Genomic DNA, 18810 nt, shown 5'->3' with positions numbered 1-18810 from the left:
CTATTTATTTCTCATCAAGAATATTGCCAATTGATGACAATCACTCAGTACAGTGTCAGGTTAAAAGGCTTTTTTGTCCAATTTCCTCCAGTTGATTGGTAATATTAAGATGCCCCACAAGGTTCCGTTATGATACATATTGACACTCTGGCTTTCTTCCAATGTCTCTGTAAGCCGGTAGCGTGACATGACAATAGTATCCCCATTCAAGATCAAACCAACAACTTCAATAAAATGAGCTAGAATGAGCCAAAAATGATATTGCCATGATCTTGAAAATTTTAATGAGGTCATAATTTTGGTTAGTAGAATAGTGCTATGTTGTGATTTTTGATAATTGTATAATTATTTTGATAATATTTAAAATGCTTTGTGATACGTCCATGACTCCGTGAGCACTATGTTCTCAGCCCTTGAGGCATGTGTATATTGTATGGGAATGGTTATTTAACCTTCAAAAAATGAAACAAAATGTCAAATAATGAGTAAAGTGATATTTGAGAGAAGGCCTTTTTTGTCCTTGAAAATGTAATTGTCATGGATACTTGCCTCTATATCTTGTTTGTAATCTAGCCTGTATTAATGAGGTATGATTAGATACAGGGTGGACCTTCTTATGTATCGTCTGGATCATACAGACACAGATCTGAGTCATGACTGTCTAGGACCCCCCCCCCCCCCCCCCCCCCCGCCCCCATATCACATGAATGTGCATTATACTGATACACCCCTCCCCTACAAGGGGCACCTTCCAAGGCCATGCACCTCTAGTGTTTGTATGGGTTGTGTCATTATAACACACTTCTGCCCCAAATGAGGGGCACCTTGATAGAGTACAGAGCCCCCCATCCATTGTATGTGTTATTATGGGTTGTGTTATTAAAACACGCTTTGGTCCCAAATGAGGGGCACTTTGATAAGAGAAGAGAGCCCCCCATCCATTGTATGTGTTAGTATGGGTTGTGTTATTAAAACACCCTTTGGTCCCAAATGAGGGGCACTTTGATAGAGTACGGAGCCCCCATCCATTGTATGTGTTAGTATGGGTTGTGTTATTAAAACACACTTTGGTCCCAAATGAGGGGCACTTTGATAGAGTACGGAGCCCCCATCCATTGTATGTGTTAGTATGGGTTGTGTTATTAAAACACCCTTTGGTCCCAAATGAGGGGCACTTTGATAGAGTACGGAGCCCCCATCCATTGTATGTGTTAGTATGGGTTGTGTTATTAAAACACACTTTGGTCCCAAATGAGGGGCACTTTGATAGAGTACGGAGCCCCCATCCATTGTATGTGTTAGTATGGGTTGTGTTATTAAAAAACACCCTTTGGTCCCAAATGAGGGGCACTTTGATAGAGTACGGAGCCCCCATCCATTGTATGTGTTAGTATGGGTTGTGTTATTAAAACACCCTTTGGTCCCAAATGAGGGGCACTTTGATAGAGTACAGAGCCCCCCATCCATTGTATGTGTTATTATGGGTTGTGTTATTAAAACACGCTTTGGTCCCAAATGAGGGGCACTTTGATAAGAGAAGAGAGCCCCCCATCCATTGTATGTGTTAGTATGGGTTGTGTTATTAAAACACCCTTTGGTCCCAAATGAGGGGCACTTTGATAGAGTACGGAGCCCCCATCCATTGTATGTGTTAGTATGGGTTGTGTTATTAAAACATGCTTTGGTCCCAAATGAGGGGCACTTTGATAGAGTACAGAGCCCCCCATCCATTGTATGTGTTAGTATGGATTGTGTTATTAAAACACGCTTTGGTCCCAAATGAGGGGCACTTTGATAGTGTACGGAGCCCCCATCCATTGTATGTGTTAGTATGGATTGTGTTATTAAAACACACTTTGGTCCCAAATGAGGGGCACTTTGATAGAGTAGAGAGCCCCCATCCAGTATGTGTCAGTGTTACATCATACTATGGATATCCATGCATTGTACTGAGACCCCCCCCCCCCTCCTAACAAGGTAATGCTAATACTAGGGCACTTTCCTTGTTTACAGACCCCCCCTCCTCCCCTCCTTCCCCAATATATGCTTTGGTGTCTATTACAATCCCGCCTCCCTAACAAGGATACTGTGTTTTCAATTAAAAACTCCCAAAGTGGAAATCGGCTAGTAATTCAATAATGGAAGTGCATAATGTATAGTAAATGACATGTCAGTCTCATAGAACTTTGAAGTGAGTAACATTAACATGCCTCTCCTTTTCATGAGGTTGGTGAATTTTCACTCTATTTTCACTTTCTTGGGAGTGACGTCCGTGATCACTTGTTTAGGAGTGAAAAGCGATTGATTTTAGAGTGCTCTCTAAGAAGAAAAGAGTGAATGTTCACTCTATTTTCACTACATTTTCACTCTCCAGAGGAGTGACGTCCGTGATCACTCAATTTTTTTAGAGAGCAGTATTTACTCCATTTACTCATCCACTGTCACACTGTGGCCTAGCTGTCTCTATTGGATACCTTATTCTCAGTTTGTAATCTTATATCATAGCAAAGCAGCTGATGGTACTGTGTCAAAAGTGTGAAATTTGTTGAACAGGTTAACTGAAGTACAGACAAAGGGAAGACACATGAATGGAGTGACTCATAACAAAGCTATGCATAAAGAAATGAACATTAATGTGTTCCTGCCTCTATAAGATTAGAGTGATGTTGAATCATGTTAGAAAGTGACGATAGTTTACTCCTGATCTAAACCTTCCAGGACCTAATTGAGGGATTCATGGTTTCCTGTCGTCTTTATCTTAAGACTACAAAACCCTGGGATCATGTAGCCTCGTGGGTAATCTTCTGTATGTGGGGCGCATCTGATTGGAGATCAAACCTCTTTCTTTTCTTCTCCAAACCTAAGACTTTGAATGACCCTAAGTAAATAGGTTTAAGATCTTTCAAAGGAAACCATTTCTGGGATGTAGGAAGGAACTGAAGATTGTTAAACAATTACGATTTATTCTCTCTCAATCTCATGGTATTGTGTGCATGAATTTTGCTGAAGTAGTGTGCGATGGGAGTTTGTAAATTGTCTTGTTCAAAGGCTTTTTGAATTAATGAGCTGACTTGTTATCTTTGAATGGATTTCTGGATTCACTGGGAATTTCACTTCTCATAGTAAGTAGTGACTCATTGATGATGTGAAATATGTGCACGATATCGGAATAAAGTACTTTTCATAGTAGAGATATAAAAACTCTACCTCTTTACATTTGTACAATATTTATTAAAGTTTTATGGCTGTTAAGTTCTTCTCTCATACATACTTGATCAGTGAAACAGAGCCTAGCTGCATTCTACTTTTTCAAACCTTTCCAACTTTTAAAGTACCATATGCTTCTCTGTGGTTTTATGTGCACAGAACATATCCTCTCTAACAGAATGTTGAAGATTTGTGAATGTCTCTGTACAGAAATCAAGTTAATATTTGTTTCTTTCTTACAATTTATTTTCAGCTCCAACTGAAGCACAAACCAAGGGAGCCAAGCTGGCCTATAACCAATTCTGATCAGATCCTAGTCCATCTATCCCAGCTGGACTGGGACCAGTTCCATGTTGGTGACTTCTACATCTACGTGCGCTACCATGGTCCCAAGAAAGTGACTCTGGTCCTGGTTGCCTGCCCTGAGACGGAGGGTACCCTCACAGAGGTACCCATCCCGGTGGAGATGTTCAGAGAATTCTTCTCCTACCATACTCCACAGAGGTTGCTTAGAGGGGATCTCAAGTCTAAAGAAACAGACGATGCTACAGGATTGAAGACTGTTGTCGTTGCCACGGATGCAGGTATCATGAGGCATCTTTGGCCGGATGTTTTGAAGCCGCAGTTTGAGCTGAGAAGACGACCATCATGGAGGAAGAAGAAAAGGAAAGGAAACGGCAGCATGACATCTGGAGCAACATCAGATGCAGGTAAATGTTGCCATGGGTTACTGATGGTTTCTGTGTGTCCCTCAAGAAGAGGAGGTTACAATGTATCGATGAGTCCATTTTGGATCAGAAAAGGAAAAGATTTAGATCATACTTGAAAGTAAGAAAATATGAGCTACCTAGACAGAGATTGAACTTCATTTTTCATTTCATCATTTCATTGTTTTGGAGTATAGATTCAGAGAGAGCTTGCATTGCAAATTATTTTACCTTGGCTTTAGAAGGCAGTGATATTCTCCTATGAATCACTATTGATAATCTTGTACAAATTGAGGTACACGTAAAGAGTATAGTGTCCTTCAAATGCGAATAACATGATTCATTCTATATTAGTTGTTCTTTCTGATATATGACCTTGTAATTAAGAAAAAAAACTCTTTGCAATTTTGGAATATGCCTCGAAAGACTTTTCATATCCCTTTGCCTTTATTTATTCAATCCAATATTATAGAGGTGGTAGTTGTTGTGGTTTCATGTACTAATGTTCAGAACATGAAGGCCTGTATTGTTTGTTGCAAAAGAGGGCTCCCTATAACACTTACTAGAAAGTTTTTGAAGTCAGAATTAAGCCCCTTTGGGTTTGTGATACAGAAGGGACATGGTGATCATGTATGTATCATTCATAAGTCACTTTAGATTGCAGAACCATCTTAATTTTCTTTTTACCCATGGTATATACTATTAATCAAGTGCAATATTTGAAATTGTCAAACTCAGAAGTTTCCAAATTGGTAATATGTTTTTAAAATGATGAAGATAATCCACTAATTGAAATATGAGTCACGATAGTCGGTAATTTTATTTTCCGACTACTTTAGCAAATGGTTGTTGATTGAGATGAATGCAATTACAAACATTGTGGATGACCAAATCTAAATTTAGGAAATCATTTTGGATTTGTTAATATTGAGTTGACCTTTTCAGACCTTTATAAATGTTGAGAGTATTGTAGATCAAGTATCTGCTGGATTATTAGGGTCAATCTGATCCTCCTCACACCCATACCTCAAATGTACATCCTGGACATGAATTCAGAGAAAGCTAGCTCTCAACTTCAGAAGCTAGAAGGAAAGAAGAAATCCTCTTGGCTTTAGATTGAGTCGAAATCCGTTCTCTTATTTCAGTCAGGATTCACCAAGATGTCCGCTGATTAGAACCCAGCAGGATACCTTCCTTGGTCAAGTTATAAAGATTGACTTCTTGACTTCTTTCACTGAATAAACCATCGTAGCCGTGGGTAACCGACCAGGACCGACCGCTTGGAATAACCTTGTTGCTTTCTTTTTCAATTTCTCTCTTGATATGATCTTGGAGCCATCCTAATGAATAAAGACTACCTCCTAGAAAGAACAAATTTTGTGGAGGGAGGGAGGAGGGGACGAAGTGAGGGTTTTTGGTTCCCAGGGAGTGAGGGTGAATTACGTGGCATTCTAGATCTCGTTGCGTGCCCTCAGGGTTGCAATGACTTGGGTTTACTGGAATCGTATTCAACGCATTGTAGTGGAAATTATGGATTTTAACCGAGGACGGAGACACCGGAGCTGGGATGGCAGTAAGTTTAAATCTAGGTTTGATGTTATTATACCTCATTCATAAAGTTTGATTTACTTTGTAATGAGTTTAAAATCCAATCTGCATGTAATCACTGTGTTGTTATGAACGTGATGAATGAATACTTTAACAAATTGTGGAATAGCAGTGATTTAAGGATGAGTAGTGAAATATGATACTTTTCAAGTTGAGTTGATAGGTGTAACAAGTGCTTGTGAGCATCTTCAAATGATAAATTAGAGCACCTGAAGATCAAACGATTGTAAGTACCGTAGCAACAGAGTTTTATTTTGTTTAATTTTGATCAAATGTATACTGTATAGGTTCATTTTGAAGACAGTAAGTGAGAATTTAAGTATTTGTTGTCAAAAGTTACACATGACACATGAAGGTCCTGACAAAAAACAGTGGCTTAATAAACTTGGATGCAAACTTCATTTTGTTACAGACCCACTGAAAAACAGTGAGTGTCTAGCCCTGAGCCTTGATTGATGTTCTGTTGTGATTTCACTGTACCAGTAATGAAGTTTTTTTTTCATGATCAAATATGTAGATGTTAAATTGTCAAAATCGTGGGTAACTAACTTTTGTTTTAATGCCACTGTACTGTATGTATTATATTCTTTGTGGGTGTAGTCCACCTTGTTTGCATGTGCTGTTGCTATGTCAGGTTATATTCAGGCAAGTTGTAGGTTGTTAAGACCAAATTTATTGCCCTAAATAAATCCTAAATTGAACTAGTTACTCTTTTGTGAGAAGCCATGTTATTGTTCATTGTTGAATATAGATCTAATGTAAAGTAGAATCAAATGACCTTACATTATATTTTTAATGATTGGCCATGGGTGGGGTAAAAACACAGCGTAAAGTACAAGCACATATTTCAAGTCCCAATAACCTTCTCCATAGTAACTATACAAAGCAATATCAGTTTGCCTGTCTGATAGAGAATGGGATATAGAAACAAACCTCAGAGTTTACGATCTTGTTTTGAAACTGTTCTATGACTTCATAGTGTTCATAACTAAGATTTATTATTCCAACTCAGCAAGGGGGCAGGAGTCATGAGCTTGACTCACTCAAAAAAATCCATTTCTGAATATTTCTAAATTTTAGCAAGACGCTTGGATTTTATTGATGAAAACATGTAGTACAGGATAAGCAAAGAATCAATTTAGTCAAATGTTTTGTTCTACTAATGTAGTACTCAACATTGACAGCGGTCTAGGGGCAAAACACCATCTTAAATTTTACTAACCCCCAAATTTTGGCAATTATTCTAATGGGACCCTTGGGTTCAGAATGGTTTCTTTCAAATTTCCCTGAGACTCGTCTTTCTTTATTCTACATTGTACTGTTATGATTATTCATTATATATTGTATTTTGTTACATGTGATTTCTGGAAGACAAATAAACTTGATACTTGATACTAGACATAAAATGAGTTTGACCTAGAGTTTAGAACCATGTTGTTGTTCTAAATCCATGACTCTTTCAATTAAATGTCTAGATGGAGAGTTAATACTTTTTGTCTTGGGGAGAATATTAGAAAATTTAGCGAAGCTGTAATACTTTTCAACAGGATATTTCATGTAAAGTAGGAGGCCTTCTGAGGCTAACACCATGTGACCTGCAAGAGTAGCCATGTTATTCTACCTCACTGGTGGATTACTACCAACAAACCTAGTTGCTATGGCGATGTAGGGTCAAGACAGGTGCCAGGGAGTGTACGTGTGGGGCTTCACAGCATTCTAGTTTGAATAACGTGACATGAGGTTAAAATGACGTCAGCTTGGTATCCCAAAACTCAACATTCTTTACCCGATATCTAGTGGTTAAATTCCTTCGTAAATATGTTCACATATATTACCAGGATCATGATGTGGCATTGAACCCTTGTAGCTTCCTCTCTGCTGTGCTTTACCTCTCTGTTCTGACTTTCTTGTTGACTCCACCCTTGACTTCCCCACCAGGGAGTAACTAGAATCATGAATGATTTCATCATTGTATGATCTCTGTGTGGGATGAATCAGGGTGAATCAATAGTCTCTCAGAGGAAGCAAATGATAGAGCCAAACTGTGTGAATTGTTTTTTTGGAAATATTGATGGGAATGACCAAGCGAACATTGATCTAAATTAGCGAGTGATCTTTATGACAACTTAAAGGAGATACAAGTACTGGTATACCGGTATGTATGTGGATTGGAAAGCAATCTTTCTGTCTTACTCTACAAATTGACCATCTCTTTGAATCATTAGAAAGTAAACAAACAATTATTTACTGCTATTGTTCTTTGGTACTGCACTTGTATTTATGGTGAAACAGGAATTAGGTTAAACTTGGATGTGTTATCTGCTGATCAAATCCAATTTTCTAATTTCTATTGAATCCTCTTTCCAGCTACTGCATGAGTCAAAGCTACAGAAGGTACAAACAAGAGCTGTTTCATGTTGTCTTCAAAGGTTTTATTTCATGAGATTAGTTTCTACCCTCTCCTTATAATACATCTGGTTTTCATCTTCAGGTAGAGACCAGGAGACCAAGATGCCTACCAGGATGCCATCCTTCTCACGTAGCAGCAGCGAGTCAGAGAAGAAACCTCCTCCCCATCCTCCATTCCACGCCCCTCAGAGTACTCTGGAAGTCAACTTTGAAGTCCTCCATTCTGAAGCCCTCATCCTCACAGGTAAGATTTCCATCCATTATTTCAATTCTCTCAAGGAAAATAATGAAATGAATGTAAAAGAAATGTAAATTGATATTGAGGGAAGCTGTAGATGAGAAGTATACATTTAACTCATCCCCTTGCGTGCTGAATATTAGTGGATCCAGCTATCCACCTTTCTGAAAAATATGTCTTGAGCAATAAAAGATTGCACGGTGTGTCAAAGGAGATAATTGTAGATGGAACATTGAAACATAACCAGTGAGCCAAAATAAACCCAATACATAATTAGCTGGCATAAGAATGGAAACAATACCTAGTAATTATCAACCTAAAACTTTTTTTTGTGTTTTATATTTGCCATTTTTGTAGGCTCAAGAGACCAAGGTTGTAGAGCAGTCCTGGAGATACAAGCCAACAGTCATGTCTGGTCTAATCCTGATGTTAGTCTAGATGATATTGTCAAACTCCTTGCCTATGTCTACTCAATACCAAGGTAAGAATCACACATCCTCTGACTATGGTCTAACTCCGTACTCTGGTCTAACTCTGGTCTTACTCTGGTCTAACTCCGTACTCTGGTCTAACTCCGTACTCTGGTCTAACTCCGTACTCTGGTCTTACTCTGGTCTTACTCTGGTCCAACCCTGACGTGAGAGTCAAGATGATATAGTTAATCTCCTGGCTGGTCTCTTGAATGTAGATATGAATCCTATTAAAGGCTTCCTTAATCTCTCAATGAGCATCCATGATGCTGCTCGATGGAACGGAGACACTAGAGCTTCCTCCTGGACCAGGCCCCAGAACTGGCCCCAGACCAGGCCTGCCAGTTTATCGCACTTTATAAAGAAAACCTAAAGGAGTCTTGGACAGGTAGTTTTCCAGAGGAAGATGTTCTAGCATTTGTTTATGTTGTTTTAGAGCCACCCTGAGACTTTGGCCGATGGATTTACACTGTGAAGGATTTATTTATTTATTTATATATTTTGACCCCGTTCTCACTAACTTTGAAAGAGGTCTTAGTTAGACCGCTCCAGACCGTTCCAGAGGAACGGGTCTTGAGGAACGGTTTGCGAGCGTTCACACTCCGAGCAGTTTTTATGGCTCAAACCGCTCCACGAGTCAAAGTGGTCTTGTTGCTATGGCAGCTCAGGTAGGCGGGTCAATTTTTTCGCGCGCGGAAAAAGTACGCTTTCCGTTCACATTGCACGTTAGAGCGCTCTGGAGCGCTCTTAATAAGACCTGCTCCTCAAGACCACCTCGGAAGGTGGACTTCTGGAGCGGTCCAGAAGTCCGCTTCCTGGACCACTTTGAGCGTTCTCACTCACCTAAGAACCGCTCCTGAGGAGCGGGTCTTAGTTAGAGCGCTCCAGAGCGCTCCAATGAAGTGAGTGAGAACGGGGTTTTATTTCTGATATTTAGACAGGGTGCCTCATTATCACCAATAATGGTGGTCTTCCATGAGGCCCTGTTAAACATCAAGGATGGGCTGGGGATCACTACCGGATTGTCTTTTGATGTGGAACCTGGGCTAGTTCTTGTGCTTCTATAGTATTCCTTGAGGATGTGACTATAATTGGGATTGAGAAATTCAAAATGACAACATTTAGGAAAAAAGCCACAACAATTGTCAATAATTGTGAAGAGTATGATATACCAATCTGAATATCAAATCCTCAAAATCAACTTAAATTATCTTGGAGTTCTTCCAGAACAACAGGCCAACTGCTTTTGTAATTGCTACAACAATAATGAAAGTACACTGTTTTTTAATGACTTTGACTTATTGTACATTCAGTGGTCAAGGTCTGGACTATGGCTGTTGTCAAAATGAATACGTATTGTATCCTGTCATTTATTAGGTTAATTCTAATTGCTGATTAGATGACAATAGTATTCTGTGAGACAATGGTAATATTGGCCAGGCATAATATTATTTGTGGTGTAGATAAAATAAAACAGTCTTTATGCAAACATTTTGATGTAGGCAACTATGTGAGAAATGCTTGTATAGAGCTAGGGAATCTTTATATTTTAGTGACACATTTAGTTGTAACTTACTTATAGATCGTTCTGTTCAAAGATTATTTTACAATACATTATAATTGAACCCATTTAAAACCAAACCTGTTTCATCAGAGCTACATGTAGAACTTTTAAACTTCTGAATTGCAATACATCATTGCATCATTTTTCATTTGTATATTTTTGCATCGTTTTTCATAATCTGAATCTAGGAGTACGAGTGTGACGTTGGCCATTCACTTCCTATCCTATCTTCATGCCCCCTGTAAGCCCCTAGAAAATGAGGACAAAATCAGAGTAATCTAGATCAAGATTCAAACGATACTTCCTGTTTATTCTATCCTTTCCTCAAAGATTGTCATCTCATATTTCTTAGGTCAGGACCGTCTTATTTATGATGATTTCCTTTACTTGATAAGATAGAAGATATTAAATTGACCTTCACACTGCCAACTGGTACTAAAGCGTATCACTGATACAACTTTTTAATTAGGTTGTACTGTCAGGGTTCACATAAACGCAAACAAATGGTACAAAATATTTGTGATTCATGAATATTTTTCAATGTCAGAAGAAAAACAGAATTTCCTATGTCTGATGAGATAAAATGAAATGTCAAAATGTGGATTGATTAATCATCTATGGACTATGGCCATAAAGGGGTCAAAGCTACAGCCGATGTTCTGTTAAACTTTTATAAGGTTGATTCATGAATCCAAGATTCTCACTGAATTTTGAATGAGAGCAGGAATTTAAAATAGCAATATGTTGGGAATCGCATTTGAGTATGGTTAATTACTTTCAGGTGACAAGATCACAGTTACAATGTGTTTTAAATGAAGGAACACGATCTTAGTAGTGCCTGTGAAGAAATCATATTTTGATAATGAAGGGTTGTGATGTCAGACCCTTGACCCTCTCTGATTATGGTTATGACAATATAGAATCTGATATCACAGTGTGATTTATTAGATCTGAGATCATATTGAAGATGTTGGTTTATATTGGCCCCCTAGAGACGGCAGGTGCAGGACTGAAAGTCTTCCTCTTACACTGGAAGTGAATGCCTGTACTGAGAAGAAGTAGTGTTCCCATCGTCTAAACCAGAGCAATAGAATACTTGAAGATGTGAGCCTTTGTTATGCTTTAACTCTTGTTGATGGTGTGATGGAAAGAAAGTGATGACAGTGGGCACAGGCTGCATTCTTTCTAAGCAAGGAGGTAATCAACCTCTTTCCTGAACAATGGAGAAATGAAAAAAATCTCCAGTGTCGTCATTCGTGGATGTATGCTATAAAGATTGTATAAAAAAGAAAGGGTTAAAGATATGCTGTTCATAGAAAATACTGTAGGGAGAATTCATTGAGCTGTCTTGGAGAAATTCCTTTCCTGTTAATCAAACTTTCTGCTGCAACACTTTCCTAAAATGGGTCATTAACTTGAAATGATTTCAAAAGACTTCTCTCAAAAGATTTTACTGAGCATTCAGTATTTCCCAGAAATGTTACAGTTGGATACCTTCATTAGACTAGATTAACGGATCAGTGTCTGCGGCTATCCTTGATGCCCAACAAGAGGACATACTTTCATTTCCTCTCATAAATATTTATCTTCTTGACTTCTTTAAACCTTTAAAAATTGTTTGTCAATATTTGATTAATAGCTGAATGAAAGCATGGAAAGGACAAAGCTAAGTATTGATCCAAGTCATTATGAGGTCCTTATCTTTCTCTGTTGGAGGGATCATTGAACAGACAATTAGATTACACCTGTCCATGTTTCATATCCGGTCCTGCTTGGGGCGTCCCCAGGCCAGTTCATTGAAACAAAGCATGACTGCAGGATTACAAACTGTGTGTAGAACTAATCGGCTAATTGCACTGTGATTATTGCCAATTTAGTGAGCAAGTCGGTCTTCTGTATTTGATGTCCGCAACTTGTTAAGAGTGATGGTGTAAGCCCAGGGGGTTGGGACTGATTTAGGGTTGGATTAACGCATCAAGGGAGGTCCGACTCCAAGATCATGGTCAGGACTAAGAAACTCCTTCATTTTGTATCTTTTTTTTTGGAGGAGGGGGGGGGGGGGCGGGAAGGGGGGTATGGGAATATTGTTACATTCTACCAGTATCTTGTTGTGCTTATGGAATAAACTTCTCTATCTACATCCCCGGATATCTGCTTTGTGAAAAGTTTACTGAGAAGAAATGTTAAAATGATATTATATTGTATATGTACGGTGAAGAAAGAAAGTAGTAAGCTTGGTCTAAATAAGGAGGATGCTTGAGACAACAAGAAGTGGAGGGAGGGAGTGTCATTATGGCGCGAAAGTCAGTAACCCCTCAAAAGAGGGAAAATTCTGAATTTGATGAAAGGTGATGATTTGACCCTTACTTTCATTTCAGTTCTTATGTTTGCTTCTCACCTCCCAGAGATCTCTCCTTTCTCTTTTTTTTCTCTTCTTTTATCCCATTTTTCAGATCTTTCTCCTATCTTTCTGTTTTTTCTTTCTTTATATCTGTTCATATTTCCCATCTATCCCACCTTTGTATTTCTCTCTTCCCCCTATTGTGGCACCGTCTGACACTCTCTCTCTCTCTCTCTCCCTCTCTCCCTCCCAATCTCTCTCTCTCTCTCTCCCTCCCTCCCTCCCTCCCTCCCTCCCTCCCTCCCTCCCTCCCTCCCTCCCTCCCTCCCTCCCTCCCTCCCTCCCTCCCTCCCTCCCTCCCTCCCTCCCTCCCCCTCTCTCTTTCCCTCTCCCTCTCTCACCCCCTCCCTCCCCCTCTCTCTCTCTCTCTCTCTCTTACCTGACTTGCTATGCTTACTCACCTTCCCCATGCCATCCCACTTTATACAACCACTGACTCTACGCCTGTGGATATGCCATCACCCTAGTGCGCCCTCACAATCCAACTTCCCGTTCTAGCTGCCAGCATGCATCTTCCTAATTCACTCATAACGCTTGTCACATGAGCACCTGAACATTTGTGAATCTCTGCTAATTTTGGAGATAGCGGGTTTTTGTTGTGACAAGTCCAATTCAGACTGTCTGTGTCTCAGCAGGCAGTTGGCCTCAACCTGTGGATTCTGAATCTCGGGAGTTGCGGAATTGAAGGAATTTTGTTTATAGACATCAAGATCATTGTAACTTTATGAATGTCTCCTTTTGAATATTTTGAATTGACACCTATCCTGATTTGCTTTTTTTCTTCATCTGGCAGTTTCATTGTGTCTCTTATCATTTATCACTGAATGGAAGAATTTGTATTCTCTTCAAAGGATCATATGCACAGTACAACCTGTCTTAGTGACCACCTGTTTCTAAAGACCACTTCCTGTCAACCTGTTTTCATCATTGAATACTGTACCAGTGACCATCGACACCTTGTCTATAAGACTGCTTTTGTTGTTTCTGATGCTGCATTTTTAAACAACTTTGACTGCTAATTAATCTGTGTCTCTCTACATCTGATCTGTGATTCCATCCTTGATTTATTAAGTTTGCTAAGGAAATGGCTCATTAAAGACTTACATGCGAAGATAGATGCTGTATGAGGAATACATCATGTTGTCTTGTATCCCGTATGTTCCAAGTTTTGTGGAGGTGTTAGGATTGGAGATGTATCTTCATCTTATTGGTGTCAGAGTAGACAGAAACAGGTAAAATCATTCTCAAAGATGTACACACTATTATGATCAGATAAATTTCATAAGCATATAGTATGTACATACAGATATTGCCATTTGTTGTTATACATACATGTATATTGAAATCAATGTATATATTAAATTGCCAGAAAACCGAGTATCAGTAGATGATGTTAAAGTTGCTAAAGCGTGGGTATATAGTCGTTCGTGAAGTAGGCAACTTGCCGATCACTCCTGATCACTCAGTATAACACTGAGCCAATGGGTATTACGCTCCTGTGCGTACGTTCATGTGCTGCCCTCTATATACCCATGCTTGAGCAACTTTAAGGTTATTTTGATAAAGTTAGGTGTGGAGTTTTATTATTGTTTTCACTGCTACGCATTGAAATTTAATGACATTGGCACATTTGATTTTTTTTTTTATATCAGCAGGTATGGTGTCTCTTAATTTGAATGAGAAACAAAAGTGGAAGATCTAATCTTGTAATTGTTATCCATAATTATGTTTGTATCTTGGACAGGTCGATAAAGACTTATTGTTAGCTGGCAGATCTTCTGAGATATTATTAAGCAGTCCATATATACTCTTGGCATCCTCTTGACTATTCTTGGGGCCAACATCATAAATAGCTCATGACAATTGGACAATACAGTTCTCATTTCCGCATTTCTGGCAAATGTCATCAGAGTATGATTATCGGGTTGAATTTTTTTTTTTTACTAGAAAGGATATTGATCCTTTGTTAAAATCCAAACACTGGCTCTAAGAAAGAAAAGGACATCTGTATGAGTCCACCTATTGGGAAAGAACTTTAGTTTCTGCATCAAAGGGCTTACACTGAAAACAAATTTCCTTAGAAATGAAATCAAAAACCTTCCATATATATTCAGTTTACCGGTAAGTGAAAACAAATTAGGCCATATATATACACTTGTAAAGATATAAAAACATAATTGATGTATTTCTTTCTCTCATGAGAGCATGAAACATGATGTGAAATCCTTGGAATTATCTCTCATAATCAGTTTCCAGTGAACTAACATTGGCTTACCTCAACTCCCATAGGGACAATCAAACTGTTAACACATTTCCCATAACTACTCCTCCCGTGGTCCCACCCCTAACATCCGGCGTTGTTTCTTCTCCTCTCTCTTGGCATACCCTAGGGAGGAAGTGCGTTGGAGAGGTCTGAGTGTAGCAGTGGATGCCAGAACAGCTCCCAAATCAGATGTAGAGAAAGTCACAGAAGCGCTGCAGCTCCTTCATGTAAGTTACCTGGTTTTTATTCTCTTTCTCTGAGCTTATTGAGTGTTGTCATTACATAAATAGTGTGACATAAATGTGATTTGTACAGGTAATTTTATTTCATATTTCTCCGTCGTAATTACATGAGATCTTGCTCACGCGGCGCATTTGATTTTGATTTTTACTTGGAAAGCAACTTTCCCTCAGCAGTCAAAATACCTTATTTTCTGCGTTTTTTCGGACCAGTGGTCTTGAAAAATTTTCAACAGGGAGAGAAACTCTCCTTTTTCATGTAATTGGAAAACTTTTGAGAAACTGTGTTGTTTTTATATCAACAATCAAAGTTTTGCTCCGATTTCCACGTCCACGATGGCGTCTCTGTCAAGCAGCAACGGCAGCAAGCTGCAGAAAACCAGCTTGGTGCTGCCGTTGTATGCTACTGCTTATGAAATGATATGCATAGTAATTTCTAAACTTAAGTATTATGTAATATATACGTGCCTAGTAGAAAAGAATATGATTCACACAAGTATCGATCTGTTAAAGACTTATCAGAAAGGGCTCTAGTGTAAGCTAAAATAGGAGGAAAAAATAAACTAGCAAGATTCATTAATCACTCAAGTACCTGGATATAAACTTGTAGATTATATTTTCTTCTTTCAATTCATAGGTGGATATAGGCATATTCACTATAAATAGCAGTGTCATTCAGTATTTGAATCACTCTATTACTTTATCTTGGGCTGTGGAATGACGCTATATCCATGACGAGCATTCACAGATTAACATTAATCTTCAACAATCCTTCAACACTAGATCACAAAGATGTGTCATACTGATGTACCCAGTAGTGATCTCGGCTGGTCGTTAGCAGGTAGAAGGTCTGATCCTGTTTAATACAGTGCTCAGAAGGGTGATTAGATTGAGATTAAGAGGGGGAATGTTAGAAAGGTTATAGGGGTAGATCAAACCTCTTCCATCACTTCATGGCTTAGCTACTGAATCCTGTTGGAGTGCTCATTTTGATAAGGTATGCTTGATCATCATTAGCAGATAACAAGTTTTGACTTTTACAAAGTATGCACTATTCAGGTTTTTCCCAAAATATTTGCTTGTAATTAGAGTTATCAATAACAACTACAGTAAAACAAACTCTGTATTTTTATTAATATTAACGATTATTTGAATAGTACATGAATCAAAATTGGTTTTGGAACAGGGCCTTAGGGATAGCATAAAACTTATTTCTTTATTACAACTGTATTTCTTCAGTGCACGCACTTTGATTCACAATTATGTTTTCTGTGGATGGTTGATAGTTTGTGAACTACAATTTCAGAATGGAACACAAATCCCTGCATTGTAAAAATCAATATGGCTTGGAATATTAGTGCATTTCCAATTTACTTGGTGCTGGTCAGTGGTGAGCCTGGCACAAATGTGGGCAATCGGTATAAAGGATTTTAGATTTCTTGCATTTTTTATCACTTTAGAAGACTTTAAATGCTCATGTGACTTTTCATGTTTAACAAGAGTTGAGCGAGTGTCTGAATGCAAACTGGTGATTGATATCTCACAGTATGACGTAAATTGGTACTGTCTCAATCCGTCTCTTAAGACATGGGACGCACATTGATCTGTATCAAACGATCTATATCTGGGTTGCCATTTAGCTCTTTATGGGAATAAAATCCTTTTGTTTTTATTTCAGGCAGCTGTTCTACAAACACTTCTTTATGAAAATGTTAAAAGTCAGTTGTATGTAAATAAAGATGAAACTAAAAGATTAGATTTATTATACAACATTAATCGTTAGACGTCACAGACAATTCGATCCTTTTAAACAAAGAGACTGAATGATTTAGTGACATTTCATGACGATGTATTTGTTGAGGTAGAGGAAACACATGCTAGACTCTAATTATAAGCACCATGAGAGATTTGAAGAAAACACACCCTCCTTGAGACATCTCACAGCATGATGTTCATTAGAATCTCTTTGTTTCTTCTGTGATGAGTGGGACAATTTTGGAGCCAGCTCTGCGGTAGCTTTTATTTTTGTCACTTAGTGTGTCATCATTATCAACTCTCATGACTTTTTTTCTTTGAAGATCAATTGTTTTTTTTCGCTATGCCATGTTTTTCTGGTTTTAAATTTCATCTTTTTGTCATAGGCTGGAAAAAAATATTACAAAAGTCAGTAAAAGGCAGTTTAGACTTTGGGTAACAAATGGGTTAATCTTGATTTCTGTTGAGGTCATTGGGGTCAAGTTGATATGTTCCATTACATTATATTCGATATACACACATAAGAATGTAAAAAAAAGTCCCCTTACACAACTGGAAAAGTTCAGAAATATGATTTATCACTGATTTTTCATTTATTTCTGTGATTTGTGGTCGACCCCATGCACCCTCTCCCTTCCCATCCTTTCATCAATTATTGGAATTTTGATCAGTACTCTAATATTTAAATGTCATCTTGATTAATTTCTTATCTTTACAGGAGCATCATCCAGGCTCCATAGACCATGTGTATCTCCTGATTGGTCACAACTCAGTCCTAGCCAGAGTGACGAGGGCAACAAACAATCAACTCCTCAAGACCAAACTGGATTACAAGGTTTGTACATCATCCTACTCCATTGATCTGATGGAAATCCTTATCCTCGCCCACCCTTATGTGACATTGAACCAATAGCATGTTGTCTTTGCCTTCTTCATTTAGTACTATATCTTTTAAAGCTTCTCACAAGTAAATTTGAAGTTAGGTTGGCCCCCAAAATGACTGGTTTGCATCAGATTCAACACCAAAGCAGCCTGAAAACAAAACTAAGTTCTACTTTCTGGAAGATTTGCAAGACAGCTATTGGGTAGGTGATTTGTTAGCTACTTCTGCTACTTGGTAGTTACTGTATGCCATTGACAATACAAGGCTATAGTTACAGCCTTGTTACAGGCATCTATCTACATGTGATCAGCTGTCTTGGCCGAGCACCAGTGAATGAGTAATATAATGACTTGGTTTATGATTCATCGTTAGCTAGTTGATGTGGTCGGTCAAGTCGTAATGTGATAAGATTCATATTTCATCTCCATGATATACTTTAGAAGCAAACTATTATTACCTTGAATGAGCTTGTATACAGTTATTGAATGTGAGGAAGACTCTATGGACACTATAAAGACAAATCTGTTGGCCCAATGAAGATTGTAAAAACTTTTATTTATGTACAAACATGAGATATGTTTGTACCTATCTTGAATATTCTGTACCTTCATAGACTATGCAAACTTTCATTTTTTGCAAGGCTGTTTGTAAATTCAATAGGCAAATTCATCTTTATTGAAACAAAGCTTAACAAAAACAAACCCACAAAAATCCTTCCTTCGCTCTAGTAGGAATCCTTATCAAATGAAGTGTATCCCAAGACATGTTTTGTAATCGTCATGTAAGTGCCAGCATGTAGTTCATTTAGATACTAACGGTTGACTAATTACTTGCAATTACTTGTGAACTGCCCTTCAGTTTGTCTTTTCTAATTGGATAACTTGATGAGTGGTTAGCAGTTCTCAGTGAAGCACACCCTTACTTCCTTCAGCTTGATGACCATCACTGTGACCCTCTTAATTAGGACCCATTCATTTCAAATGATTGGTTTCCTACTAGAGGAGTCTTGGTAAGGATTAGTGATGCTAGGGTTGTGAGTTAGGTATGGCTTTAGTCTTGGTAAGGA

At 38.4% G+C, this 18810-nt stretch overlaps 1 protein-coding gene across 1 annotated transcript in view; it reads left to right on the top strand.

Moving 5' to 3' along the window:
* Positions 1 to 18810, top strand: part of LOC576494 (puratrophin-1) — a 97305-nt gene that overhangs the window by 36992 nt on the left and 41503 nt on the right. Inside the window, exons 3-7 of the mRNA XM_030975930.1 lie at positions 3461 to 3917; positions 8014 to 8175; positions 8527 to 8650; positions 14995 to 15094; positions 17580 to 17696. Of these exons, the coding sequence (XP_030831790.1) occupies positions 3461 to 3917; positions 8014 to 8175; positions 8527 to 8650; positions 14995 to 15094; positions 17580 to 17696 (960 nt within the window). The remainder of the gene's footprint in view (positions 1 to 3460; positions 3918 to 8013; positions 8176 to 8526; positions 8651 to 14994; positions 15095 to 17579; positions 17697 to 18810) is intronic.

This window comes from Strongylocentrotus purpuratus, unplaced genomic scaffold, assembly GCF_000002235.5.
Source record: "Strongylocentrotus purpuratus isolate Spur 01 unplaced genomic scaffold, Spur_5.0 spur5_scaffold_8, whole genome shotgun sequence".
Lineage (NCBI taxonomy): Eukaryota > Metazoa > Echinodermata > Echinoidea > Camarodonta > Strongylocentrotidae > Strongylocentrotus > Strongylocentrotus purpuratus.
The sequence above is the reverse complement of the archived record's forward strand: the minus strand, read 5'-3'. Positions and strand labels throughout refer to the sequence as shown.